At 39.5% G+C, this 26,655-nt stretch overlaps 1 protein-coding gene and 1 long non-coding RNA gene across 7 annotated transcripts in view; one reads left to right on the top strand and one right to left on the bottom strand.

Moving 5' to 3' along the window:
• Nucleotides 1-25,408, bottom strand: part of LOC5505880 — a 35,141-nt gene extending 9,733 nt beyond the window's left edge. Inside the window, exons 1-36 of one of the 4 annotated variants that reach the window (XM_048721123.1) lie at nucleotides 24,868-25,408; nucleotides 23,733-23,809; nucleotides 23,354-23,428; nucleotides 22,695-22,898; nucleotides 22,404-22,502; nucleotides 21,806-21,947; nucleotides 21,406-21,662; nucleotides 20,663-20,812; nucleotides 19,300-19,556; nucleotides 17,952-18,083; nucleotides 17,587-17,625; nucleotides 17,201-17,374; nucleotides 16,817-16,924; nucleotides 16,441-16,552; nucleotides 15,775-16,026; nucleotides 15,028-15,087; nucleotides 14,879-14,949; nucleotides 13,433-13,645; nucleotides 10,786-13,146; nucleotides 10,333-10,410; nucleotides 9,745-9,903; nucleotides 9,119-9,244; nucleotides 7,992-8,120; nucleotides 7,877-7,936; nucleotides 6,640-6,703; nucleotides 5,981-6,046; nucleotides 5,118-5,191; nucleotides 4,647-4,799; nucleotides 3,924-3,979; nucleotides 3,125-3,220; nucleotides 2,312-2,374; nucleotides 1,835-1,922; nucleotides 1,593-1,658; nucleotides 1,316-1,423; nucleotides 653-742; nucleotides 146-233 (exon numbers count right to left, since the gene is read on the bottom strand). In XM_048721123.1, coding sequence (XP_048577080.1) covers nucleotides 146-233; nucleotides 653-742; nucleotides 1,316-1,423; nucleotides 1,593-1,658; nucleotides 1,835-1,922; nucleotides 2,312-2,374; nucleotides 3,125-3,220; nucleotides 3,924-3,979; nucleotides 4,647-4,799; nucleotides 5,118-5,191; nucleotides 5,981-6,046; nucleotides 6,640-6,703; nucleotides 7,877-7,936; nucleotides 7,992-8,120; nucleotides 9,119-9,244; nucleotides 9,745-9,903; nucleotides 10,333-10,410; nucleotides 10,786-13,146; nucleotides 13,433-13,645; nucleotides 14,879-14,949; nucleotides 15,028-15,087; nucleotides 15,775-16,026; nucleotides 16,441-16,552; nucleotides 16,817-16,924; nucleotides 17,201-17,374; nucleotides 17,587-17,625; nucleotides 17,952-18,083; nucleotides 19,300-19,556; nucleotides 20,663-20,812; nucleotides 21,406-21,662; nucleotides 21,806-21,947; nucleotides 22,404-22,502; nucleotides 22,695-22,898; nucleotides 23,354-23,428; nucleotides 23,733-23,809; nucleotides 24,868-25,079 — 6,559 coding nt within the window. In that variant the 5' untranslated portion in view covers nucleotides 25,080-25,408. Of the gene's footprint in view, nucleotides 1-145; nucleotides 234-652; nucleotides 743-1,315; nucleotides 1,424-1,592; nucleotides 1,659-1,834; nucleotides 1,923-2,311; nucleotides 2,375-3,124; nucleotides 3,221-3,923; nucleotides 3,980-4,646; nucleotides 4,800-5,117; nucleotides 5,192-5,980; nucleotides 6,047-6,639; nucleotides 6,704-7,876; nucleotides 7,937-7,991; nucleotides 8,121-9,118; nucleotides 9,245-9,744; nucleotides 9,904-10,332; nucleotides 10,411-10,785; nucleotides 13,147-13,432; nucleotides 13,646-14,878; nucleotides 14,950-15,027; nucleotides 15,088-15,774; nucleotides 16,027-16,440; nucleotides 16,553-16,816; nucleotides 16,925-17,200; nucleotides 17,375-17,586; nucleotides 17,626-17,951; nucleotides 18,084-19,299; nucleotides 19,557-20,662; nucleotides 20,813-21,405; nucleotides 21,663-21,805; nucleotides 21,948-22,403; nucleotides 22,503-22,694; nucleotides 22,899-23,353; nucleotides 23,429-23,732; nucleotides 23,810-24,432; nucleotides 24,581-24,867 lie in introns of those variants that run through there. The other 3 variants (XM_032374249.2, XM_032374250.2, XM_032374248.2) reach the window with 3 other exon arrangements.
• On the top strand, nucleotides 14,376-22,935 carry LOC116613725. Of its 3 annotated transcripts, XR_007306364.1 has the most exons (6): nucleotides 14,376-14,437; nucleotides 14,836-14,984; nucleotides 15,229-18,088; nucleotides 19,305-19,577; nucleotides 21,397-22,046; nucleotides 22,120-22,935. It is a non-coding gene; the product is annotated as an uncharacterized LOC116613725 (long non-coding RNA). The 3 variants fall into 3 exon arrangements; XR_004294232.2 differs by lacking the exon at nucleotides 22,120-22,935 and having other exon boundaries at nucleotides 19,305-19,676; nucleotides 21,397-21,747; XR_007306365.1 differs by lacking the exon at nucleotides 22,120-22,935 and having other exon boundaries at nucleotides 19,292-19,577; nucleotides 21,397-21,747.
• Nucleotides 25,409-26,655: the final 1,247 nt, after the last annotated feature.

Raw genomic sequence — 26,655 nt, 5'->3', positions numbered from 1 at the left:
GGGCTTATGTCAGAATGTAGAACCATTCACACTTGAACATATGAAGATAAGGGTGCACGCGCCTATAATATTATGTCGTTATGTCACTAGAGTGCACCAGGCATAAGCTTGGACGGTTTACATATGCGACAGTTAAGTGGCATACCCGTGTAACATACGGCCTTCACGAAAGCTGCTCTCGCACCCGTATTCTTAACGGTAACTTTGAATACGTTCTTCTTACCAAGCGACACCTAAACAAAAGAAAAAAGAGAACTTGTGATTTTCTGTTCAAATAAGACAATCCTACTTCAAATATGCTACTGCTAGCACTCTTGATAAACCCGACTTACATCGCCAATGTTGGTAATGTAGCCCTCGCTGAGTTTTCGTGTGTCCACGAGGGTGAGGTTACTTGATAAACCCGACTTACCTCGCCAATGTTGGTAATGTAGCCCTCGCTGAGCTTTCGTGTGTCCACGAGGGTGAGGTTACTTGATAAACCCGACTTACCTCGCCAATGTTGGTAATGTAGCCCTCGCTGAATTTTCGTGTGTCCACTAGGGTCAGGTTACTTGATAAACCCGACTTACCTGGCCAATGTTGGTAATGTAGCCCTCGCTGAATTTTCGTGTGTCCACTAGGGTGAGGTTACTTGATAAACCCGACTTACCTCGCCAATGTTGGTAATGTAGCCCTCGCTGAGCTTTCGTGTGTCCACTAGGGTCAGGTTACTAGTACCGCCGCACCCATGCAAGGGGACCTATCGGCAACCATACAAACAACACTTAAAGAAGGCTTTTCGCGCCATTGAATGCTCACGCCCACATCCAATCACCCATGCCATCCATTTTTCATCGGCAAATTCAAGCGATCAGCTAATGTAATTTTGTCAAATATCATTACTGAAGCAATAAGACTTAAATGTGGATTGTTATTTTGAAGTTTTCTTTCATATAGAACGTTGTTTATTAAAATGAATGGGAAAAAGAAATGAGTGGTTCTGTTATACCGGAAAACGTTAAATCGTAGTGATCTAAAAAGATTAATTTAGCCATCATATCAATTTATCATCATATAACATCAATGTTTCCTTCGGTGTAACTAGAAAGACTAAAGACAAGCTGTAGAAAAACTAGATGGTCTGCATAGGCGTGGCTAAGACAAGGTATAAATCAACACGAGGTTGAAAAGGATGTTGAACGCCTCTGAAATAGAGTCGTTGTTGCGCTGACGCTTCAACGATTCGAGCCTTTTGTTCGAAGAAGCATCCAACATACCATCTCAAACTTGTTTATTTATACAATGTTTCCTTTGTATGACAAGCTATACATACCTTTGACTTGACGTACTCTGGGCGCCCCACAGCCGACTTTATGATGAGAGTGCTGGAGACAAGCCCAAGAGTGGAGGGTGCAAACAAAATATGCACAGGAAGTTCCTCCTGAACATACAACTTCAGTCAGTAGTTTGAAAATACGGTTGGACATAGGGAAAAAGCTGAACTAATGAAAAGAATCAATGAACTGATTCAACCCCGAATTCTCACTATTCTATGCAAAGAGAGAGTATAGATGCAGTAGAGAGAAAGGCGTTTTTGAGCCAGCACTCACCCGAGGACCCAGGTTGACAATAGATGCCAGACTTTTCGGATCAACCTTACCAAACATATTCTGCAGCTATCGAAGAAGAACAAAGCACAAATCAGGTTCACCAACAAATGCTTATAACAATAAAAATCCAGTGTCTCATGGACAATCGAGTAATCACTCTAGCGCATAAACAATAGCCCGCAGGTAGTTCAGACATTTTCATAAAAATAATGAAAATATCAATGATGATGAATGTCGCTTACCTGAAAGTCTGAGTGGTGACCTTGGATAGAAAGCTGGAGTTTCATTGTCTTCGTTTCTGCATTGTTCTTAAGAATAACCTTCTGTTGGCTGTTGGCACATCAAAGATATACATAAACATGTTAAGCAAAGATCTGACACATATTTCTCTCGTATTAACCCCCCCCCCCCCCCTTTCCAATAACCTTTCCAATAATCGCCCTCTTTCTGTAACGAACCTCTCCCTTTACTCATATAGAATACGAAGTATAAAGTAACAGTTTTCCTAAAGTACAAGTGACTCTTCTTTTAATGTAAAAAGGCCATCGAATACCATTGTTAACGTACAGACAAGTGTAACACGAAGCGGGTGAGTCCCCGTGGAGTCCCCTTAATGAATGTGACATTCAATAAAAACACAATTTATTCGTCGCCTGGTATTGTACGAGGCACTGCACTGTTGGAATGAGACAGCAAACATTGTGAAATTATGTACTCACGCAGCTTTTCCAACAGCTATCCCAGGCCAACACACAACAGACTTGTTACACAACAGTAAGTTCCTACAAGATTGGATATCACTAAATATAACACTAGCAGTAAGCAGTGGAAGCACTAACAATGCTCAATAGTTAGCATACTGTACTGCGTTTGCATTCAACTTATTTCTAAACGCAGAATTGCACGAGTCAATTTTAATTGGTTCTCCATTCGACACGATCTTTACGTCATAACTGCCCAATACTAGGTAAAAAAATACAATAACAACTTATCACAGCTCAACATTAATAACAGTTCACGGTAATAATGGTTAATGGTTTCGGTACACAGGGACCCAATTTAATATTGAACGAACTTTGACATATAAGTTTGGTAGTTTTTGGTTTGCATTTCGACAATTAACAGCTTAGGGTAAACGAAAAAGATGAACATTGCAGAGAAGGTCCCTAACAATACCTAGGAACCTAGCTGAAGATCATATGCCATAAGAGTATGATGCATGGTACTCTTTGCATTGATCACATTAAAGAAGCCCCTATCCTTGCCTTAGAACCTTGCCTAGGATGTCACAAGATGTGGTATGATGGTTATGTCCATTGTAAAAGGGACCTACGATAGCCTAGGATCTGATACTAAAAGATTAAAGTGTGGCAGTACTGAACCAATCTGGAAAGGAACTTACTCTACCCTAGCCTTGGGATCACATAACAGGGTTAGTTATAGCAGGTATGGTACTCTTTGTACTTACATGTGCTCGTACTTACATGTGCTCGTACTTACATGTGCTCGTACTTACATGTGCTCGTACTTACATGTGCTCGTCGATGGGCGCAGGAGGCTGGGCCACCATTCCCCTAAGCGGTATCTCATAGTCTGGGCCGTGGGGCAACACAGTCATCGACAAGGTGCTACGCAAAAAAAAAAAAAAAAACACTTGTACATCATCCTACATCCAAAAATCACTCCAACCAATTCCGCTTCTTGCAGCTTACCCATCCAATTCGATTAAGCTGATAGCATTCACATATTAATCTATAAATCTGAACTATCGCTGCGTTCATTCATTTCAATATCCAGCAACTTTAAACACAGAAATGGTTTCGTCTCCAATGTAAACACAACAGTACCTTTATCAGATTTTTTTCCAAGTAAAGCATTCTTTTTTCATGTTATACTTTACTAGAATCCCAAAACACAAGTTTTCCTTTCAAGGGGAACCAAGATATCTTGGTTGGTGTGCGATAAAAGGTTGAGAGAATAAGAAAAATTGGCAAAAATAGGCTCATTTGTACCCTCTCTTCTCTCCCTCTCCTTCCCAGTGCACCTATGGTTGCTGTTTGTTCATTTAAGTTGAGTGTTATTTTTGCCAGTCGAAGATGCAAAGCTGAAGGAAAAATTTTATTTTTCTCTCCCATCTCATCAAGCTTTTGAAACCTTTAGAAACACTATAGATTTGAACCAAATTTTGACAACCAAGTGTTGTGTACACTGCACTCTTCCTAACGTTCCTGATCCTCTTCTGTCAGTGTCAATCCCCGAGGCTATGGGCCCATTAGGCAAACAGGTTATTTGTTTAAAGGGGGAGTGTAATGAAATTTGGGTTCCACAAACCTGTCAACAACACCTTGTGACTTGGGAGCCCTGAATACCACAGTAATCTGAACTTCCTGCGGGACAAATAACATGCAACAAATTGATCAGCTACATCAGAGACAGGGATACCACAAAACAATACAGCTGAGAAGGGAAAAACAACACCCAACAATGTTGGACCAATAATGCTCTCAACACCTTCAGGTTAACAATGCTGTTAACACTGGACCAGGAATACTCTATCTATCATTTAATGATCTCAACAACACTGGACCCCCACAACGGTTTTGACAACATTCAGACAATTATACTGTTGACACCACTGGACTTACAATGCCCTTAAGTTTTGAGCTACCAATGGTCCCGACAAAACTGGGCCAACAATGGGCAAGGTATGATGATGAGCCAACAATGCTCTGGACAAAACTGAAAACATACCAGTTTAAAGCCGCATTGTCACCAGTTTACTTCCGGAGGTCCGACGGAAACCTCAACCGTTAAAAGACAAAAGAATCTATGAAAATCCGAGATATTAAACAGGCCATCCGCTCTAAATTATCAATCACATCCTCAAAGAAACTTCCAATAAACACACTGCTTTCAATATTTTGAAATATTTTTCGCGTTTTCCGTTAAAAATCATCGGAGATTGTTACGTAATCGACCGGAAGTAAACTGGTGACAATGCGGCTTTAAACAATACTAAGCAAATATTACTATGAACAACATTGCATACTGTACCTGCATGGGCCGAAGCATTGTTCGCGTTGGATTGACCGTATAATATTTCTCTTCTGCTACTTTCAGGTGCACTTGGCTGTTTATATTTCCCATGTTTTTCAGGGCATAAGTGCGCTTCACGGATTGTCCTGCTGTCCCGGTGAATTGCAATTCCTGAAGAAACGCATCAGAAGATAAGCGCGAGTTTTATTAGAACGTCACTCCTAAGGAAATGAAAAGAGGGGCCCCATCACAGGACACTGGTCTTGGAAGAAAGCCAGTTTTACTTGTAAGAACGGATTCTGGGGGTGTGATTATATGTATCTCAGTTCCTTTAAAGCAAGGGATGAGCCAGTAAGCAGACAATGGTATAGCTAGTTTTAGTGAGGTTTGCATAACACAAGGGCTTCTTGTGGAACTTATAGTTCAGCTCTAAAGGAATGGTTCAGTATTTGTAAAATAACTTCCAGGGAAGTCGCTAGAGTCTTGTACCTGCGCAGATCTTGGGATAGTTAACCTTGCTACTCCAACAGTGGCCTTTAAAAGCACACTGCCGATTATAGGACCTGGAATAAACGTGTAGATAGTGTCAGGGAAATACAACTACAATAAATATAAAACACTACATATTAAATTGGACATTTTCCTTTGACCCTAGGCTATAATTCCAATTTCATATAAATAAACAGCATCCTATTTGCTCAAGCCTTGACCATATGGAGGTGATGGTTGGAAATTCTTACGCACCCTTTAACTCACATCTCGCTTTTATCAAGCGCTTAGCGCTCTGAATGAGGGGATTGAGATGGGGTGGAACCTTATGGCGAGGAGTGGAGATGAGCAATCAAGTGCAAAGGAACCAAGGGTAAAGCCATGCAGGTTTGCACGGATTTGAAAGACTGCGTTTTAAACCACAAGCTTCAAACTGATTCAGAGGATTCTTAGCATATCTGTTAAAGCCGCATTGTCACCAGTTTACTTCCGGTCGGTTACGTAATAATATCCGATGATTTTTAACGGAAAACGCGAAAAATGTTTCAAAATATTGAAAGCAGTGTGTGTATTGGAGGTTTCTTTGAGGATGTGATTGATAATTTAGATCGGATGGCCTGTTAAATATCTCAGATTTTAATAGATTCTTTTGTCTTTTAACGGTTGAAGTTTCCGTCGGACCTCCGGAAGTAAACTGGTGACAATGCGGCTTTCAGAGATGGAATTCAGGCTACACCATGGTTACTAAACAAAGAGACGGAAGAAGGTCATGCCAACATATACCATGCCATAAAATGGCTCATATAGTTTTATGTCATGCAATGATGACACCACATTGAGTATGTTTTGTCTGTTGTACTTACTGTTTTCCCCAGCGATCTCAATATCTACTCTGGCAATAAACTCATCTGGCAGCCCAAGAGCGGTACCTGGACGATCAAATGGGACAATATTAATAATAATAAGGCAATCTAATAAAAAAAAAACGCATGGGGAGATTCCATTACCCTACAATCCTAATTACCTTTTCTTTTTTTAATTTTCGCGGGACTTCAATTTGGAGAAAATGTTCTCGGCTATATTTTGCGATTTCTCAATTTCGGGATCGCGGAGAAAAAATGTGTTTGCAAGGAAATTAAGTTTCGCTAAATTTAAGTTCAAGTGACTTAATTTTTTTGTTTTACAAAAATGTGTGTTTCGTTTTTTTTATTTTTTTTTTACAAAACCAATACACTGCCCCTTAGCGGCAGCTGAATTGCCTTAAAAGTCAGCCTTACAGTAACCATAAGCAGTGTTCCTGTCCTCTCGAGCCATTCCCGAGTATATCGTTACACGTCCTCACTAGGAGATCTCAATGTAAGATTTTAAAATAACCCATTAATTTTCGCGCGAACAAAGTTTGCAGTCTTTCGATTTTTGCAATTCTCCAAGTTCGCGAACTATTGCGAAAATCCAGAATTTAAGTATACGCGAGAAAATTAATTCAAATAAGATTATTAAAGTAGTTGAGTTTTACACTTACCGAGTTCACCCCTTTCGGGGGCTTGGAAAAGGATCCACGTTATGCTTGGCTCAATGGACCCATCCTTGGAGAAACAGATGATGATTAGAATATAAGTGGTGTTCAGCAATAAGCTTTGACCTTGCTGATTGCTCATCTCAGTTCAACAAGATTGTACAGGGGTGTCACTATACCTCTTTCACCAACAGGGCTCGATTTGAACATTTTTGTTCAAACTTGTTCAAACAGGAATAAAGAATTGAGAAGAACAACAACCATAAGACAGGGGCCAAAAATTGCAAAGTTTAAATTGTAAGGTCGTGTTTATATGTTATTATATGTTGCTTATACTCACTTGATTTTATGCATAGATGTTCCTTGCGTAATATAAAACAAAATAAGCTTTAGTATTTTTTTGGTAGATAATCCGTTCTTGAGATATTGCAAATTGTAAGACTCTTGATTTGTCTGATATTGCCCAATTTGGGCGAGATTGCTACTTTTTTCATGATCTGACAACTTTGCTCAATCATATCTCAGGAACAGATAATCTACTAAAAATACTAAAGCTTATTTTGTTTTATATTATGCGAGGAACCTCTAGGCAAAATATCAACAAAATGTAAGCTAACAAAACCTTACAATTTAAATTTGCCATTTTTGCTCCTGTCCAACCATAACAGTTTTCATGGTTAGGTCCTATTGACCTCATTGCTGGCTTACATGACAACATTTCAATTAACCTCAGGTAAGCGGATTAACGAAAAATTATAGTCAAGTAAGTAATGTTTGACTTACAGCACAGGTCTTGCCATCAAGCAAGAGCTTGTGAATAGAATTACATGACAACATTTCAACCTGGGGTAAGCGGATTAACGAAAAATTATAGTTAAGTAAGTAATGTTTGACTTACAGCACAGGTCTTGCCATCAAGCAAGAGCTTGTGAATAGAATTACATGACAACATTTCAACCTGAGGTAAGCGGATTAACGAAAAATTATAGTTAAGTAAGTAATGTTTGACTTACAGCACAGGCCTTGCCATCAAGCAAGAGCTTGTGAATAGAATTACATGACAACATTTCAACCTGAGGTAAGCGGATTAACGAAAAATTATAGTTAAGTAAGTAATGTTTGACTTACAGCACAGGTCTTGCCATCAAGCAAGAGCTTGTGAATAGAATTACATGACAACATTTCAACCTGAGGTAAGCGGATTAACGAAAAATTATAGTTAAGTAAGTAATGTTTGACTTACAGCACAGGTCTTGCCATCAAGCAAGAGCTTGTGAATAGAATTACATGACAACATTTCAACCTGAGGTAAGCGGATTAACGAAAAATTATAGTTAAGTAAGTAATGTTTGACTTACAGCACAGGCCTTGCCATCAAGCAAGAGCTTGTGAATAGACAGCATGCCTGCAGAGGAGGTATGTCCCTTGTCTTTTTTGGGGGAAGAGTCTGCATTGGCGAACGAGAAGCAATGGAGTGACGTAGCGTTCTGTGGAAGCATGCACAAGAGATATTAATCAGCAACAAACAATCAGTTATTTAAATGTAATCACAAATTAACATTTTAAACTGCAGGGACCATATTTTGAGCTACAACTCTATCAACGAATCTTCTATAATATATTAATACTATTACTACTAGTGATATTAATAATAACAATACATGGCTTAGGAGCATCGACGCTCTTGATATCATTATGTATTATAGATTGTATACAGAGGATGTAGTTTTTCCACAAAGTATTAATGTTTGTGTTAACATATAGCCTGCACCGAAACCTAAAAGGTAATTTTAACTTGTTTCCACCCGTTTTAAATAAGATCAAAACATACTGAAATATTGAATAATATCGTAAGGACCAAAACACATTTTCAAAACCCTGGATGGTTATCTTGATCGTACCTATAATTTATATGGTATTTCTAGAGAAAACCAAAGTGTGGGATCCAGAGCAGTAATTCACTGATCAAATAAGTATCAAATCGAGCAAATCGGCATCCTTAGCTCTGGTAACAGGTCACTAGATACATAATCAAGAAACATTTTCTATCCTTATGCACACAACTTTTACCATCTTCTAAACTACCAACGAAGAAGTCAACCGGAGTCGAACCTATCTAGTCACATGAGCAGGGTCCGGACCCCTCGGATCCTCCTTCTGAACGCACGCCTGTTGAGCTACTTACGGGGGTTACAGTAAAAAGTTAAAAGCGTCTTTAAGCTACTTATAGGGGTTATAGTGAAAAGTTAAACACGTCGTTAGGCTACTTACGGGGGTTATAGTGAAAATATAAAAGCGTCTTTAAGCTACTTATAGGGGCTATAGTGAAAAGTTAAAAGCGTCATTAAGCTACTTACGGGGGTTATAGTGAAAAGTTAAACGCGTCGTTAAGCTACTTACGGGGGTTATAGTGAAAAGTTAAAAGTGCGTTAAGCTACTTACGGGAGTTGTAGTGAAACGTTAAAAGCGTCGTTAAGCTACTCACAGGGGTTATTGTGAGCCTGACAGGAACTACTGCCCGACCTCTGTTTATAAGCCTCAATGCTCGCGATTGCTTGGTCCCAGCAATCATCTCCCCAAAATCAATGACTTGACGATCCTCTTGAAGAATCTACAAACACGGACAATAAAGCCCAAATAAACAAGGGCTGCTAACGTTTTTTTTTAAGACTTGGGTATCTGACTGATATCTGTAATCCCGATAAGTCGATAAGTTATTAAATGCGTCCTCGAAGCCCCCAACGTACAAAACTCCCAGGTCAAGCTAACTGTTTTACTCTTTGCTTTTCTTTTCTCATAGCCAAAAGACCATGACCAAACTGTTACAGTTCATATAGCTTGCTGTGTATTCAGGACGTTCTTAAAAATGGAGGAAAACATTAAGTTGGATTGCTGATTCATGTCATTCCGACATAGAGCTAAAATTGTTGTATATCGTCTCTTGCTTTTTATATTACCCGCTTATCTCGACATGGTGTCTGAAAACGCAAGGTCTTTTAGATGCAGGAGACACGGAGGTCAATCCGCCAACCCTACAATTTTAATCCTTCAAGTATGTATGTCTTTGGTATTTGAGATGATTTAAACTGTCACGAACACCTGTGAACTGACCTGCACTTCCGGCTGCTCCGCCACAGCCTCTAGTGATACAAGTATCGGCAATGACTCGGTCATTGCTTCCGAAGTCTTCTGTCCTTCTGGGAGCAGTGGGGTTGACGTAACGTGTAGCTTGGCTAAGTGGAGACCTGCCATCTTAGGCGTGAATAGCACCTGGAAGAGGTGTGTAGGTTAACAATTAACGCAAGGCTGAGAAACCACGAATAAGACTAACAAGTCACACAAGGTTAACAAATCACCCAAGGTTAAAAATGTCACGAATGTTCATAAATCACACAAGGTTAACAATTCACCTAATATCAACAAATCACACAACGTTAAAAAGTCATGCAAGGTTCACAAGTCACGCAAGGTTCACAAATCACGCAAGAGTCACAAGTTAACCAAGGTTAAAAGGTAATGCAATGTTTTCAAATAACGAAATATCCACAATTGAAAAAGGCTTTACGAATCATGCAAGTCAGACGAGGTTTGCAACTCAGAAAGAGTTAACAAGGTTCCCTATCAAGGCAGAAAGGTACAAGCATATTGAGAAATGTGCAGACTTTGACTACTATTTCCACAGCAACTCGGCTATCTTACCTCAATATCTATAGTCTTATGTGGGTCGATTATCAGCTTGGAAGGGAGTGTGAATGGGATATCATCAGCTGTAATCACCTGGACATTAAAAGCAATGCCAATAACTTAATCTATAGGGTGGAACATTACTTATAGATAGTAGAAAAAGGTTAGCTAGTAGAAAAGAGTTATAACGTTCCAATGTAAGAGCGCAATCGTACAGTTACGAATTCCACTGTGTCATTGTTGCCTTGGTTTGACAGATATGGCAGGTGTAAAATGGTGAAAAAAAAAAACAATTCAAAAACGTCTTAATACTTTATAACCTCTTTGGTGTTTACGAATGGCTAGCCTGCAACTAACCAAGGCTTGCACTGCAACTATGCTACTTTGTAGTGCATACTTCTGGCGGGCAAGGTGAATTAGAAACTGGATTAAATATATAGATAAAATAAACTAGTATTGATGATATACCTGAACTCCATTTATCACACATGAGCCAACTTTGACGTTGCAATAGATCCATCTACTGCTTGGATTATGCAGGGAGAGTTTACTTCGGGTTTCGACCCCTACACAACAGATGGGGGGCATCTTAACCTCTCCTGGGATAACCACAGAGGCTCCTGCTGAGGCGACCGTCTGGTTGCCTAGCGCATCAATCCCTGGTCTCTCTTGGGGTTGTCCAAGCTGAAGGAGCCCAGACGGTGGTGCTGTATTCTGGAAGACTTGCCCCTGATGTGCGACACTCGAAGAGGTCTGCGGAGGCATGGTTTGCGGCATTGTTGACACTCTGGTTGCCACACTGGCTGACACAGTGTAAGGCTGCACCAGCATCCGCTGGGCGCCTGAAAATGGTGCATAATTCTGGGCGTGTCCCAGGTAATTTATTATTGGGATGCCATTGGGACCTAATATCGTAGGGGCTGTGCTACCGAAGTTGCCATAAGTGTCACTTCCATGGTAAGGTCCCTGCTGAGCGTGTAGTGAGGTGGGAGGACCTGGGATGTGCTGGAAACCGATTGGTGGAGGTGGAAATGTCCATCCCAGAGGGGGACCATTCAGAGACTGACCGTATCCAGGCTGGGCACCGTATGCTAGTGGGTTGGTGTTGACAAAGGGGGCTGATTGTGGTTGGGGATGAGTAGGGAAACCAAGCGGTGATATTCCCTGATAGACTGGCGAAGGGATGTTTTGTGCAACGGAAACAACCACTGCTTGCATGTAATTTGGTTCATTGTCTGATTTTGGCGTTGCAAGAGAAGGACCGTGTGAACCAGAGGTTCTCCTGGGAATTACTCGATCATTTTCTGTTTTTTGTGGCGTTTCTGATGTCTTGGGCCAAGAATGCCTCAGTTGGGATTCAGGAAGAGGTGAGTGATGTTGTACCAAGCTGTCAAATGAGTGTTCAAGTCTGCTTTGCTGGTATTTTAAAGGAGACTCTGGGATTATGTTTGAGTCGTCGTTACACGTAGACATCACTCTGAAGCTTGATGATTGAGGTGATGACGATTGATCATGTCTTGGTTCTGCTTGGGAAACTTTAGGATGCGCACTGACTAGCCCACCACCAGACGACTGTGGCAGCTTTCCTTTCACGGTATAAGTCTTGCCGAAGTAAGGATCTACCACCTGGGCTGTGAAGGGGTCAGGTGCCGGAGACATTGACACGTTTTTAGGAGGTGAAACACTCAAGGTGTCACGCTCAATGACGGACACATTTTCCGGACTGTCCTTCACAAAGGCACTGGCATCGATACCATTACTAGCAGTGTTGTCGAGATTGGGCAGCTGTTCATTTGAACTTTCGAAAACAGACGTCTCGTTAGCAGCAGTGGCATCTAGGGTAAACGATGGCGAAGGCTGGCTATGATTGTGAGGGCTACTGGACGCAATAGGTGTTATGGAGCTCAGCCTTTCAGGCTCGGGGCTTTCCTGTATCGCGTCGCCATGACTCGATGCTTTTGACCTGCTATCGTCACTCTGGGATCTCGATTTCGCCTTTGCGGCCTCAGCTAATATTTTACTTATGTAATCTGCGTCAGTATTAGTTGCAGCTGCAATAAATGCAGCCAGATCTTGCCGATCGGAGACACCACTCTTTTCCAGATCATGTCCAGGCAGATCAGGAGCAGACCCTGCACCTTTTCCACGAAGAACTCTTCTGGAATCGGTGCCCTCAGTATCATGTGCGTTTCCATCTGATCCTGATCTCTGCTGCCTTCTTGGATACGTCTTGTGACTGCCATGAACTTTGCTCTGATTAAAGGAACTTGTTGGTGGCCTTGAAGATGACTCTTGATGCGACCTAGATCTCACTTCTGATCTCTGCGAATCTGATGGAACCACATGTTTTCCCTGCTGCTGCTGCCTTGTCCTGCTACTAGAACTTACGTTACTGCTCCGCCGTTTTTTTGTACTTGCCCCTCTCAAGCTGTTGTCGATGACACTTGGGATGCTGCTTTTACTGCTGGAACTCTGAGAGCTGCTCTGACTACCCCTCCGTTCCCTGGGCACTTTGTTTCTGTATTGCTTATCCAACTTTGCTTTCTGGTCCGCAAATGTCTTGTCAGTGCTACTTGTCTTGTGGATCGACCCTTGTCGGTTTCTTGGATTCTTAGGTTTCTTTTTCACAGTGGGAATCATGGAGTTTTCCTGGAACATTGCAGAGCTTCCTTTATAAAGTTGGACGTTTGTCTGCTTCATTGGAGTGTTCTCAAATTTTGGGAATTTCTCCAGGAAGGAGGACTGTTGTTCCAGACTTTGTGTGGATATTAGCTTGGGTGGAGGCTGTGGGGAAGGAGTACTGATTAATCTGCCATTTCCAAAGTGGGGCTGAAAAAAAAAAAAAGCAAAAGATCGTCATACTTTTCGGGGGAACGTTCATGGTGCACAAGGAGGGATTTATACTTTTTTATGCGAGGTTATACATTAATTCTTTCGTACATGATACCTATATTCATAACATATCCATATCAAGGTTTGAATTCTATCAATTACCTGAATTGAGCCCTAAGGATAAGCTAAGTATCGAAAATATCTTAGAGAGCAATAAGTTGCAAATACTGCACAGTGCTCCTGTCAGTGATCTCAATGGAAAATAATCCTCAACGATCCTTACCCTTGGTCGTTGAGGGTCGTCATTATGTAGGGTCCCAAGCTCCTCCGAGCCAGCTGTCATCACAGCACCGAAGGATATCCGGACTTCTCCTGTGCCATTAGGGTCATTAATACCCATGACCCGTAGGAGGGAGCCTCTAGCGGTCAAGTGGCTATGATCTGGAATGGTCCAATCATGGGCGTCTTGGATCCCTTGTGCAGTACTGTCCGCTTCCTATGAAATGAGTAGGCCCTTTTATTATCATATTGTATACACCTATTCCAAATATGGTTGCACCCGAGAATCGATGTATTGTAACCTGCAGTGGTTCATGGGTATAAATGACTGAAATATATGACTGAAAGCCGTGTAAACGTTTATATACATAAACAAGAATATGCTAAAGCTTTCTAAACCTGTGGTGTTTTTATAATTACGCTTATTTTCTTATTTATTTGATAACCCATGAAGCACTGCCTGTTATGACACATAGATTTTTCAACCATATTTCAAATAGGTGTATTACATACCTGTCACATACTTTTGAAAAATGCCTGTTATCACTATACACATATTATTTTTTACTTACACAGGGCTTCTGGAATTACGCGGAAAAAAACTCAAGATTACGCGGGATTGCTAAATTACGCGCTAAATTACGCGGAAAATCAATCATTACGCGCTAAATTACGCGGGATTTTGCAATACATTTTTCTTTAAAAATCAAAATTTTGCGGGATTCTTTACTGAATTAGGTGCTAAATTACACGAATAACAACTGTTACGCCCAAACTACATTTTGTACCGAAGGAAAGCACGAAATAACTTGAAAAGGTTGTTTTTTTGCGTGAAAATATCTTAGACAAGTTTTCATTGGCTCCTAGCCACCAGCCAATTAAAAAAGGGATTTTATTATTAGTCCTAGGCCTTCGCGGTTTAGCAAAGAACGCCTAGTCATTTTATTTGTTTTCGGAATTCAGTTTGATATCTTACGAAGAATATCTCTCTTTTTTACGAGATATAGAGGTAAGAACCCTAAAAGAGCACATAAGCTGTGCAATTAAATGTTTTGTCTTTCAGAATTAAGCCAAATTACGCGGGATTACGCGGAAATTTGTGAATTACGCGGATTACGCGGAAAAAGCCAAATTACGCTCTTCCGCACAAGCGCGTAATTCCAGAAGCCGTTCTTACATATTATATGATTTCATTAGATTTTTGCGGGCATTAAAACAGTGAATTTTGCTGACTGCTGTACGAGCAAAGAAAACTAAACAGCTAATAACAAGCTCTTTTTAAACTTGCTCACCAGAAAGCTCATGTCAAAGCCCTCGTGTTTGACTAGCCCCCTGAAACCTATTCACCTTATATGACCACAGCATTTATAGATTCTAGAACAAGAACTGCTATTTATATATACTCAGAAATCCGCCTGAGAAAACCTTGAGAGCTGACGATTGCACTTACAGCATGATCAAACTGATGTTCTCTGACGAAACTCTCCTCATCTGCGGCCAGCATTGCCTCTATATCGCCACCTGCAATATCAGTCAAACAAATAGCACCATTACAAGTGAGTATAGTTATTTTTTGAAAAAACAATTTTTTTTCCTTACTTTGCGCCTCAAACTCGTCACCAATATCTCTCCCAACATCACCCCACTCATCAATACCACCTGATAACAGAAATGAGCATTCAAATATATTAGAAACCAGAATCGGAATGAAAATAGAAAAAATATGAGAAAATAGCTAAGAATGATCATGGCTAAACTGAATCAGATTTTCTCTTAAAAGGAATTCCCTTTTTATTCCAGATGCCCAAGAGACAAAAAAAACTTTATCTTTGCACTATCAAGAAGGTAGCCAAGGGGGGTTGGAGGAGACGGTACCAAAGGAGGTCATATGTACTAGCCTATATCGGTGTCTTTCTAAAGGGAAATAAATGAACAAAAGATTGGAATTGTATGTTTTACACCTTTGTGAAAAGAGAGTATTGTAGTTTCACTGTTCTTTTAAGCATTAGCTCTTAGCGACTAAGGAATCGCACCAATTTGCTTCCGTCGGTTTACTTCCGACAAAAGACAAAATAATCTTTTAGAAGTTGCTATCCACTCTACATTATCAGTCACATCCTCAAGGAAACTTTCGAAAGACTTTTACAATTTTTAAATAGTTATATAGTCTTCTAGTTATACTACAGCTTGTTTGCAGTTTGCTTAGTTATTCCACTTCAATACAAAACATTATTGATATAGTCCACCCCAAGTTCTCCACCAGATCTCGCACTTTTAAGAGAACCAGGTCAGGTCCCAGCAGGCAGGGAGAAAGAGGTAAAAGACCTTGTGCATGTTAAACTATACCTTCACTATCAAAGGGATTATTGATAGATTGCTGGCAAGGTTCTTCCCCAAACCCCACACCAGAGAGGAATCTATCGTCGTACTGCTGGCTCATGTCGGGTCCTTGGAAGGAAAAGGGTACAACTTGCTCCCCTGAGCCACCAGGAGTCATGGTACGACCTGACGTTGAGTCATCTACAGACGATCTAGATTTAGGTGCTTTGTGCGTTTCTTGTAATGAAGGTCTACTGTTACTGGAACGGCTGGAAGTTCCTAGAGGGTACATGAATTGGTGGTCAATGAAAAAGCTTCTGAAAGGTTATGTAGTGATGATCATGACGGAGTTATAAAGAAGTATAATACATATAATGGCAACATAGATATGGTTTGATACCAAATAAGCCAATAAGAAAAGTTTTTCCTTTTCAATTATTGGGTACGTCAGGGGTTTCATTAAGTTCCAGAGTAGGCGGTGGAATTTGATAAGTAGGGGGTGGAAGTTATCAAAGTTCAAATAAAACATAAACTTGTTTTAACAAGTAAAAAATAGTACTGGCTGTTCTGCTGGCCGCCGGGCCTAAATGACACTCAAGACGTTTTTAACTGTTGTAAATGATAAGTATTACTGATAGTCACTGCATTCATTTTTGGCCTACAAAATTGTTTAATTGAACATTACTTGATTACCATATTTCTTGGTAAAACTTGATATTTTGCTTGACCCAGCAGCAGTCTTTTGTACTTCTGGTCTGACAATTGCAACATTTTTGCTGGGGGAACTTGATCCGGATCTACGATGCTGAAATGCAAAATTCGTCATAACTAGTTCGGCTATTTGACATCTTTATGAAAGCTTTAATAAGACAAATAATATAACACAAAGGGAACGTCAAGTTCTAGACAATTGTACTGTAGCAATGCACTTAGTGATACCAAGCAAAAGAAGCTTGTACAAAAATGTAAAACATCTGTCATCATTCTAAGAGCAGATATATACTTGCTACAGAGAAATGCTTACAATATCTTAACCTTCAGTCATGGAAATGATAGAAAGAAATCTTACGTTTTGGTTTGAGTTGTCGTCAGTAACTGATGATGGCCGGGTGCTGCCCTTGAACAAAATCCCAGGAGTAGTCCTGCTCAAACTTTCATTCTCTTCTCTTGGTGTTGACTGAAGCACAGAATAAAAAATAAAACATGTTTCTCTAGAAACAATCCGTAGTGCCCCTTTTCCACCCCCAATGGTAACAAGTCAGTCATTTTCGCCCCACTTACCCACCTTTCCCTCATAGTAACAAGTCCTTTGTAACATATACCCACCTATCCCTCACAGTAACAAGTCCTTTGTAACACATATCCACCTACCCTCAATAGTAACAATTCCTTTGTAACACATATCGACCTACCCTCAATAGTAACAAGTCCTTTTCGCCACATATCTACTTACCTTCCACAGCAATGAGTTGTCTGTATCACTTGTATCAAACGGGTTCTTTGTGGATAATGTTGAGGGATTACTTGATGCAAAGCCTGATGAAGCATGATCTGTGATTGTGTTCGACTGCTCGTTTTGAAGTGGTGATCCATCAGAACCACGGGCTGGAGTCATGGCAACCAACGTCTACACAATAAACAATATTCTAACCTTAGCATCTTGCCAAATGACATAGCAATAGGTGTGATACTTTATGCACATTTAGGGTTTAGAAAAAAGGAAATGGCTCAAAACAAGCATGTGATTACACCCCTTCTAAAAACCTTAAAACAAACAGGATTATCTTATTCCCCATTCATATTGAGCTTTCTAATGACAAAAGCATGTGATCTGCCTACCTTGTCAGTAATTGTCGCGTCAAAGGCAATTGATGGCAACTGCAATAGTAGGACAATCCTGTGAGCACCCTCTTCAGAGGATATAATAATACTCAGACAGATAAAATATTCAAGAGGTGGTCATGGAGCACATCCCAACCATGTCACTAGGTAAACTGAATACTAGATGTTAAAGTATTCTACTTAACAAAATCCTTGAATTAATCATTTAAGTTTCTTCCTCAGGTTAAAAAAGAAAACCTTCGAAAAATGACCTTCTCCCAAGGCAAATGATAAAATTCATGTTCAATAGACAACTTAAACAAAAACTAACTAAACGTTATCAGAAAATCAGATTTTTAAGTGAGACATTTTATATTAAGTACCTGTGAAAGGTGCAAACTGCTATCTTGGAAAACATTCCCGCGCACAGTATCATTGTGCGTAGGCAGAAGATATTGCAATCCAAGGCCTGAATGATCCCTATTTACAGGTGTGGCATCAAAATCAAAGGCAACCTGAGGTAAAAGAGCAATGTTAAATATAACATTCAAGACTGGTCACGCTTAAAGAGAATGATCATGCCAGATTTTTGGTAATAAATAAAATCTGCACATACTAGGATTCGTAATTATCCTATTTTTAAGTTGGGGGCCGAAATATGCAGAACCATAATGTTTTCCTTAGGGATATATTAGTGCATAACAGTACAAGAAACATACATCTACATTCCTGCACAGAGCTTTCTGTGTCGCTCGTTTACTTTGCTCCACATCAACCTCTGCTGAAATGAGCCGGATTTTGTGTCCCCATTGTTTCAGAATAGTGGCTTAACAGCAAATGAGAGAACGTTTAAGAAACAGACTTAATATAAATTGACCAGTGTTTCCAGGGTAAATGATGGTGAAAGGAGAAGGCAGATGTTTTGATAATTTTTTTTTCAACAAGACTTTTATTTCGGACAGATAACATACTCTTGTGTACTGGGATTTGCCATGTTTGTTTGCACTCTTCCGCCGCCCTAGCAAATGTTTTCTTATTTTAAGGTAAACCATGTTGACACGGAAAGTATGTTGTCAGTTTACATTCAAAGAACAACTTTGTATCTTCTGCGGACTTCTCACACAAATATTATTGCGAGAGGGTGTTATGGATGGCTGAAATAACCAGGTAATCGTACTGGAATGGCGTACATAAAACAGGATTTGGCTAGATTTAAATTTACTGCTTCTTTGAATCGCCTGGGAAAAAACCCACAGACATTTGGTACTGTACAACAATGGTTAAATAATAAATAGAGAGTTTAATTGATGTTTTATTGATGTCTACATTCTCCTGCTGTCTTGCTACCTCCAAGTTGTAAATAATTTCACAGACCTCCATAAATCTTTTCACCGCTAACAGAAAAGAGCTTTTCTCAGTGGTGTTTTATTGACAACACACTCAGCTGATTCGAGTTAATTTAGCGGGTGTCTGGATCTAGCCACTAAAATCTAGAAGGTTTGCTGTGATTGGTCTATTTTGGAGACACAAAATCAGGCTCATTTCAGCAGAGGTTGATGTGGAGCAAAGTAAAATAGCCACACAGAAAGCTCTGAGCAGGAGGGTACCATGTGCCTAGGTTACAGGAATAAATCTTACTTCCATCAACACAAAACAATCTTCAAAAGGGTATCTCATTTGGTGTTTTTGTTTTCAGTGCAACATATACCTATTTTTTCAACAGAACAATACCTGAGCATTTCTGACCATGGGAGTTGAAGCAGTGAGCACATCAAAGTTATCAAGGGATGAGCTAGTACTCATGTCCCCAGTGTTGCTGGGGGATGGCGATAGTACACTATTTGGAGTGTCAGATGCCGCATGGCCTACAGGGAGACCTCTCAACCTTTCTCCAGAGGAGCTGGATGGTGGATTAGTGTCAGCACCTTCGCCAGGGGAGGAATTAACAGAGGATCGTTGGCTGCTTGGCTGGTCATCGCCTGAAAGAACTAGGACCATATTACAATCTGGTATGCAGCCAATGATATGAAGTGATGGTCGAATCTTTCTCAAGAAACTAGTACACTATTACATAAATATCAACCATGATAAAGACTGCTGTTGGCCAGGTGAGCTGGGTGAATGGAAATTTTTAGCTTACTACTTACTCTAATAATTAGTTACATTGGAGTCTTGGTGTAACATAGGTAGGGGTATCATTTAGGACCGGCGGACTGCAGAACCGCCAGCTACTATTTTCAGAGGGCCAGCTACTTAAAAAAAAGTTATTAATGTTATATTTCAACTAATAAAGTTTTTGAAAAGAACGCAACATGGCAACATCATAAATCGATTTTTTAAATAAAATTCCTGTTGCAAAAATCTATAATCAACAGTCAACTTTCGCAAGGGCCAGCTACTTAAAAAAAATTTTGAGATAAAAGTTCTATTTGAACTAATAAAAAAATAACTTCCATCACTTACTTTTCAATCTCCAATTGCCAAAACCCCTAATAGGGTATATACAAGTTTTTGAAAACAATGTGACATGGCAACATCATAAAATAAAATCATTAAATAAAATTCCTGTTGCAAAAATCTAAAATCAACAGTAAACTCTTGCAAGGGCCAGCTACTTTAAAAAAGTTGATTAAGGTTTTATTTGAACTAATAAAAAAATACTTCCATCCCTTACTTATCAATCTCCAATTGCCTTCTCTGAAACTTAATAAAACCCTTAGTAGTGTATATACAAGTTTTTGAAAACAACGGAACATGGCAACATCAAAAATCAATTCCTGTTGCAAAAATCTATAATCAACAATAAACTTTTGCACAGTACTATGGACAGAACAATCCCTGGCATGTGAACAGACAAGATGATTGAAAATCTCCTATTATAAAATAGAAAAATCTCTCCACTATCGACTCTTGTCTTGCCAGACATCTTGCTGTTGCTGCCACAGGACATAATACAATAATAGCCAATGAGAAAAAAATACAAAGAAATGACTGGAAAGTATTAGAATTGACAGCAATCGCTATTAAAAAACGCCAAATAAGGGGTTCAGACGGTGATCATTCATTAATAAAAAGAGTTGACAGTATCTTATACCTGATGCTTGCCCATCGTCATGTTCATCATCATCATTTTCATCATCATCATCATCATCACTGCCATGACCACTACTACCGTCCCCACCTCCTCCACCATCTCCAGGGATGTACGGCAAGACGTCCCCACCCTCACCAGACTGTCGAAGCTCTGTGAAATAAAAGAACATGCAGAAAATCATGAAAAACAACCATTTCTTTTTAGTCCACAAGCCACCTGAGAGTTAGTAACCATTTTAGAAGAAAGTGAACAAATGTAGACTTATGTAGACAGTATGTTTAAATCTTTTTTTTTCTGGGGAAAGTGACTAAGACCTGATTCATACGTTGTGTCTCTGACATGCACAACCTTTTTAATCTTTGGATCGGGTCCACAAACAGGCAGACATCTGCATCAATTAAGTTTGGCATGGCATAATTATGTTCAGCACAGCATGATAAAGTTTGGCACAGCATAATTAAGTTCAGCACAGCATAATTAAGTTCGGCACAGCATAATTAAGTTCAGCACAGCATAATTAAGTTTGGTATGGCATAATAAAGTTCAGCACAACATAATCAAGTTCAGCAAAGCATAATTAAGTTCGGCACAGCATAATTAAATTCGACATGGTAGTGAGCATAGCCAGAACCAGTTGCAGCAAAAGCTGGATACTGATTAAAACGTCAAGCATTTGATGCACCAATTTAAATTGCCACAAATATTTATATATATATTTTTTATTTTGTACAAAGTTGCCTTACCGATGGATTCAGCAACTGGACTTCCAAAGTCTGACGATGGTCTGCCCTGAGCTGGGACATCTTCTGTGTCTGAATTAGCACCCTCTAGACCAGGACGTCCTACAGCCATGCCTGAGTGTCTGCCATCACCAACATCATGTGAATCTGGGCGTTGCTGGTCTTCAACCTGGTTGCTTGGGGTAATGTCCAATTCATCCTCCTGTTCAATGTCACTTCCAGATCGTGAATCCATGCCACTTCCCAACCCACGGCTAGTGCTGTAGTAAGAATTAACATAAATGTCATTCTTTAGATCGAACAGGGAATAAGTACAGTACAATAAAAAGCTCTACACTGAGTTAATTTATGACAGAATATTTTTTTTTTAAAAGGACATATAATCTGATGAAAATATACAGACCTACTCAGGCTTTGACTGAATATACTGTCTGGGAATGTCTGTGACTGCAAGAAACTTATACTGGAGGCCAATGACATCCTGTCAATCAACTCGCCACCATCCCCACTACCTGCCCTTGTCTGGAGCATGAAGTGGAAATCATCTGATGGCAAAAAATATCTCAAACAAGGTCACAAGGTCGCCCCCTGGCTAGGAAAATAAAGCGGAAATCATCTGATGGCAAAAAAATATTTCAAACAAGGTCACCCCCTGGCTAGGAGCATAAAGCGGAAATCATCTGATGGCATAAAAAATATCTCAAACAAGGTCACAAGGTCACCCCCTGGCTAGGAGCATGAAGTGGAAGTCATCTGACGGCAAAAAAAATCTCAAACAAGGTCACATGGTTGCCCCCTGGCTAGGAGCATGAAGTAGAAATTGTCTGATGGCATAAAAAATATTACAAACAAGGTCACAAGGTCACACCCTGGCTAGGAGCATGAAGCGGAAATCATCTGACGGCATAAAAAATATCTCAAACAAGGTCACGGTGTAAATTTTAACGAATTTTAGGCTTTAGATGCTCCTCCGCTAGGTTCAAATGGCTTGATGCCCTTACCCTGGCTTTGGCTATGTCCGGCTACATCCTCATTGGCACTGTCTGGTCTTGATAATGTTCTTGAGTCTTGAGGGTTGAAGAAAGTATCAGGTGGTTGACCTGGATTTGGAAAAAAAGAGAGATAAAATAAGATAATTAAAAATACTGTACAATGTTATCATATTACACATATATATTTAACACATATAAACATTTTAAAACAAAAAAGCAAGACAAGAAAGCAAGCAAACAATATGGCATAGACAAGCAAAGTCAAAATTGCCCTTTCTGTACTGAAATCATCTCACTTACTGGTGTCAGGCCTTTCTTCAAGATTCTTGTCAGCTTTGATGTGGCTTAGCGACAAGGCATCTTGGTAACCACTGGAATAGGACAATTCATTGCCTTGCTGATTATCAGTTTCAGAATTATTGCTTTGGAGGCTTGGGGAACTGGGACTATCTTTTCGGCGGAGATCTGATAAAGATGTCTGGCTATCTCCAAAACAAGAGACTTCTACAAGTGGTAAAAAAGATAAGGAAAAAAAGATGAGGAAAAAAAGATACAATAATAATAATAACAACAACAACAACAACAACAACAACAATAATAATAACAATAATAATGACGACGACGGCGATGGTGATGATGATAATAATAACAATAACAATAATATTAATAACAATAATAACAACAATAACAACAACAACAACAATAATAATAATAGTAATAATAAAAAATAATAATAAGTGATGCGAGCCCTAGATAATATACAATCAATGCTTGTTTTAGACCCTCTTTCAAATCAAATAGTGCCCCTTTAAAAGCATTTATTAAGCACTTAAGTGTGCCCTCTAAGTAAGCTCATTATCACAATAAAAAAACAGTGAGTGAGAAAAAAAATTAAGCTTTCTGGAAAAAGAAACCCTGGGAAACTCTGGCTTAAAAGAAAACACATACATGAATCTTACCCTCCAATAACTCTGTTGGAAGAAGTCCAAGTGAGCTTTCATCTAGAGCAACGGATGTATTGTCCATCGGCATCCCTTGGATAAGAAAGGAATATTAACAATTTATTAGCAAATCATATTTCAAGTATCTCACATTGTATAATTTCTGATTATTGCTCTGAAAAAAGACAGCATACAGTACATATATTATAAGTCACAATTTTTGGAACTACTACAGTAGGTTTGATTGGAAAAAATTATAAATTTTTAAATAAAGACAGGATTAAATTACACATGGTACACTGAGCTGATTTACAAAATAGTCACATCACTTTGATTCAATCAAGCTAAATGCAGTTTTCATGGTAAAGGAATAGTGCAATGGCTAATGTTCACTTACCTAACTGTTCTTTCGCACTTGCAATAGCTGCCCAGAATTCTTTGATATCTGCCGATGGAACAGAGCTGAAGGAGAAACTGTAACAGAAATAATTAATATAATTGAAGAAATCTTGGCAGATAACTTTGACAAGTTCCTAGGATCAACAGCATTCTATGACTTGTGGTTTAATTTTAGCAGGTTAGCAAATTATAAAAAGAATTAAGTAAAGCAACTGCCAAATAGCTAACATGAGGGTAATTGAAAGATTGAGAATGGATTGATCTTGTTTAAAAATTTTTGAAGCATGGGCCACATAAGGTATGTATTTTCATTCACACTTGCTGATACTAGATGAGATGAATAAATCAGCTATCGAATTCTACTGGGACAAGGTAATAAACTTAAAGCGTTAAAGAGTTATTTTTATATTGGATGCACTAACAGCTATAAGAGGCAGAAGCCAAATCAGAGCAGGTAGTGTGGTGTGAAAAACAACATGTTTTGTCATTCACTCAGCAATCAGATAGAGGGTACTACTTGCTTTTTTTTTTTTTAATTTAGCATAATCAGCTTAGCTAGTTTTTAAAAACAAAGTCATACTACAGAGAAATTCATCAAACCTACCACACAGACCAGCAACCAAGTGAATATGATTTTGAATTTGCCGCTAATAAAAGGCATTCTACTAATTAATAAATGCTACAATCAATTAACTTACTGGTTGGAATAAAAACAGATTAACACCAACAAGTGAGAACATGCGCCAGAGACATTCAAACGACTTGATCTTTAGGACAATGACAATCACAATAGAGACGAGAAAGCGTAATTTGAACCAACGTACTGAATGCCATGAGTATTACAAACAAACAAAGTATAAATACAGGCGCATTCCGTTGGATGCTGGTGAACAATTAATTTTTTCTGGGTCAACAAGCATTATTGTTTTGCTGGTTAGGTTGCAGCTGTTCACACTAAAGTTTTTCTGGTCCGTTAACACACCACGCGTGTTATTAAGAATTGGATAAGTTATTTTTTATTAGCAGAGTGTGGCATTGATGAAACGGAAAGATGAACTCAGTCTCGCATAGAATATTCCAGACATGACCGATTGCATGACAAGAGCGTATATGAAGTCCAACTATTATCCTACCTTTCTGATGCGGGATTTTCATCTTCACAAGACTTCTCTCGGGATTCTTGTTTGTTATTGGAACTCGTGTTATTTTCATCGTTCTCGACTAAACTTTCTTGATCAAAGTCACTGTCATCAAAATCCGAGAACGATTCTAAACCACTGACATGCGAAGGTGGAACAATGTCACTAAAGGCAAACGACTCTTCCCCGGATAAATTAATATCCATGCCTGCTAGTGATTCATTCTATTGGGTGGAATAAGCTTCCTGTAAGCCGTAGGATTTTAGCTTCTCCATGGCTGGCAAAAGACTAACAACGCATGATCGACCATATTATGTCAACACGACTTCCCCTTGTCAAATTCGTAAACCGCGCTGAAATTCAAAACTGATTAAGGTTACACATTTCACGATGGCAGCTTAGCCTTGCTCTTGCCTTTACTTCGCCTTGTTGCAATAATTGGACTATTTTCTCGATGGGATTATCAACTTTTAGGGTAATTTTTGCGAAGTTTCGTTACAAAATGAACTTCGTGTTTTATACCGCCAACATCAGACCGAGGCTAAACGTAAAGCCGCTGCTAAAAACATCGCAGGCCTGCCATTTTTCGCGCGATTTTCGAATTGCAAAATAAAAGCAGGAGCATAATAAAGAAAGCGAATTTATGTTCAAATTTCCCGGCTGAGCATTTCCGGAATGTTTATTTTTTGTTATTGTAGTCCTATGTTTTAAAAATCCTCACGTGACTTTTCTTAATTGTGGGTCAAAATGTCACACGTGGTAACGTACAAAATACAAAACCTTGAAGGGGAGGTGAATAGGATCGGCGGATTTGTCCCCGACAGGCGCGTACACAGGGTGGTGCGCGCGCACCCCCCCCCCCCCCCCCCCCCCTTGGCGGCCAAAAAGTGGGTTATTTCTTATTAAGGAATCTTCAAATACTATGCTTTTTCCATGTGATACCTATGACTGCGCACCCCCCCTCCCCCCCCCTCGGACAATCCTGTGTATGAAATGCTCACGGATTACGGATTCTGATGAGCTTATGCTGTTATGACAGCGGCGTGGTTGGACGTGCCTAGCTTTAGCTCCGCGTTTTGAAGTCGTTGTTTGCACTTTCATGTGCATTAAGTTCATATATGTAATTCAAATATTTAGTGTTGTCGTATGTGTCTATTTGTTCTTTATTTTTTTGTGGCCATGGCTTTAACAAGAGAGGTTTTGGAAGAACTACTCGACAAGAAACTGGCGCCATTACAGGAAAGTTTAATATTCGTTTTAAAGGTGCCTCAATTTGGAATAACATCAAAGAACCTACCAAAACCATGCGTTTGCCTAGCTTCAAGGCTGCAATAAAGACCTCAATCCTTGAAAATTATTAGCCTCTATCTAGTTTTTTTGTTTTATTGCATTTTATTTTGCTGCTGCTTTCATGTATTTTGTATTCGTGCCTTGTACGTCCTTGCTATACGCTCCATTTAATTGAACTATTTTGTGCTGCCTAGCCAGATTAGCTTTTTAGTTACTTCTAGGCAGCCAATACCCAAAATCTGTAATTATTATTTATTTTCTTACTGTAATTTCTGTGTGTGGTATAAATAAAGTTATATTGTTGTTGTTGTTGTTGTTGTTGATGATTATTTCAGCGGATTGGCGGATCACGGATCTGTCGACAATTTGGGCGCGGATTTTGGATGCTTTGTCGGTTCAATTTCGGATTTTAAATGAATTTCAATCGATGATTGTTTATCTGTCATACCATGCGGATCTAAAAATATCTGCGGATCCACAGATTTGCCCCGA

Source organism: Nematostella vectensis, chromosome 13 (genome assembly GCF_932526225.1).
Source record: "Nematostella vectensis chromosome 13, jaNemVect1.1, whole genome shotgun sequence".
In the NCBI taxonomy this organism is placed as follows: Eukaryota; Metazoa; Cnidaria; class Anthozoa; order Actiniaria; family Edwardsiidae; genus Nematostella; species Nematostella vectensis.
The sequence above is the reverse complement of the archived record's forward strand: the minus strand, read 5'-3'. Positions and strand labels throughout refer to the sequence as shown.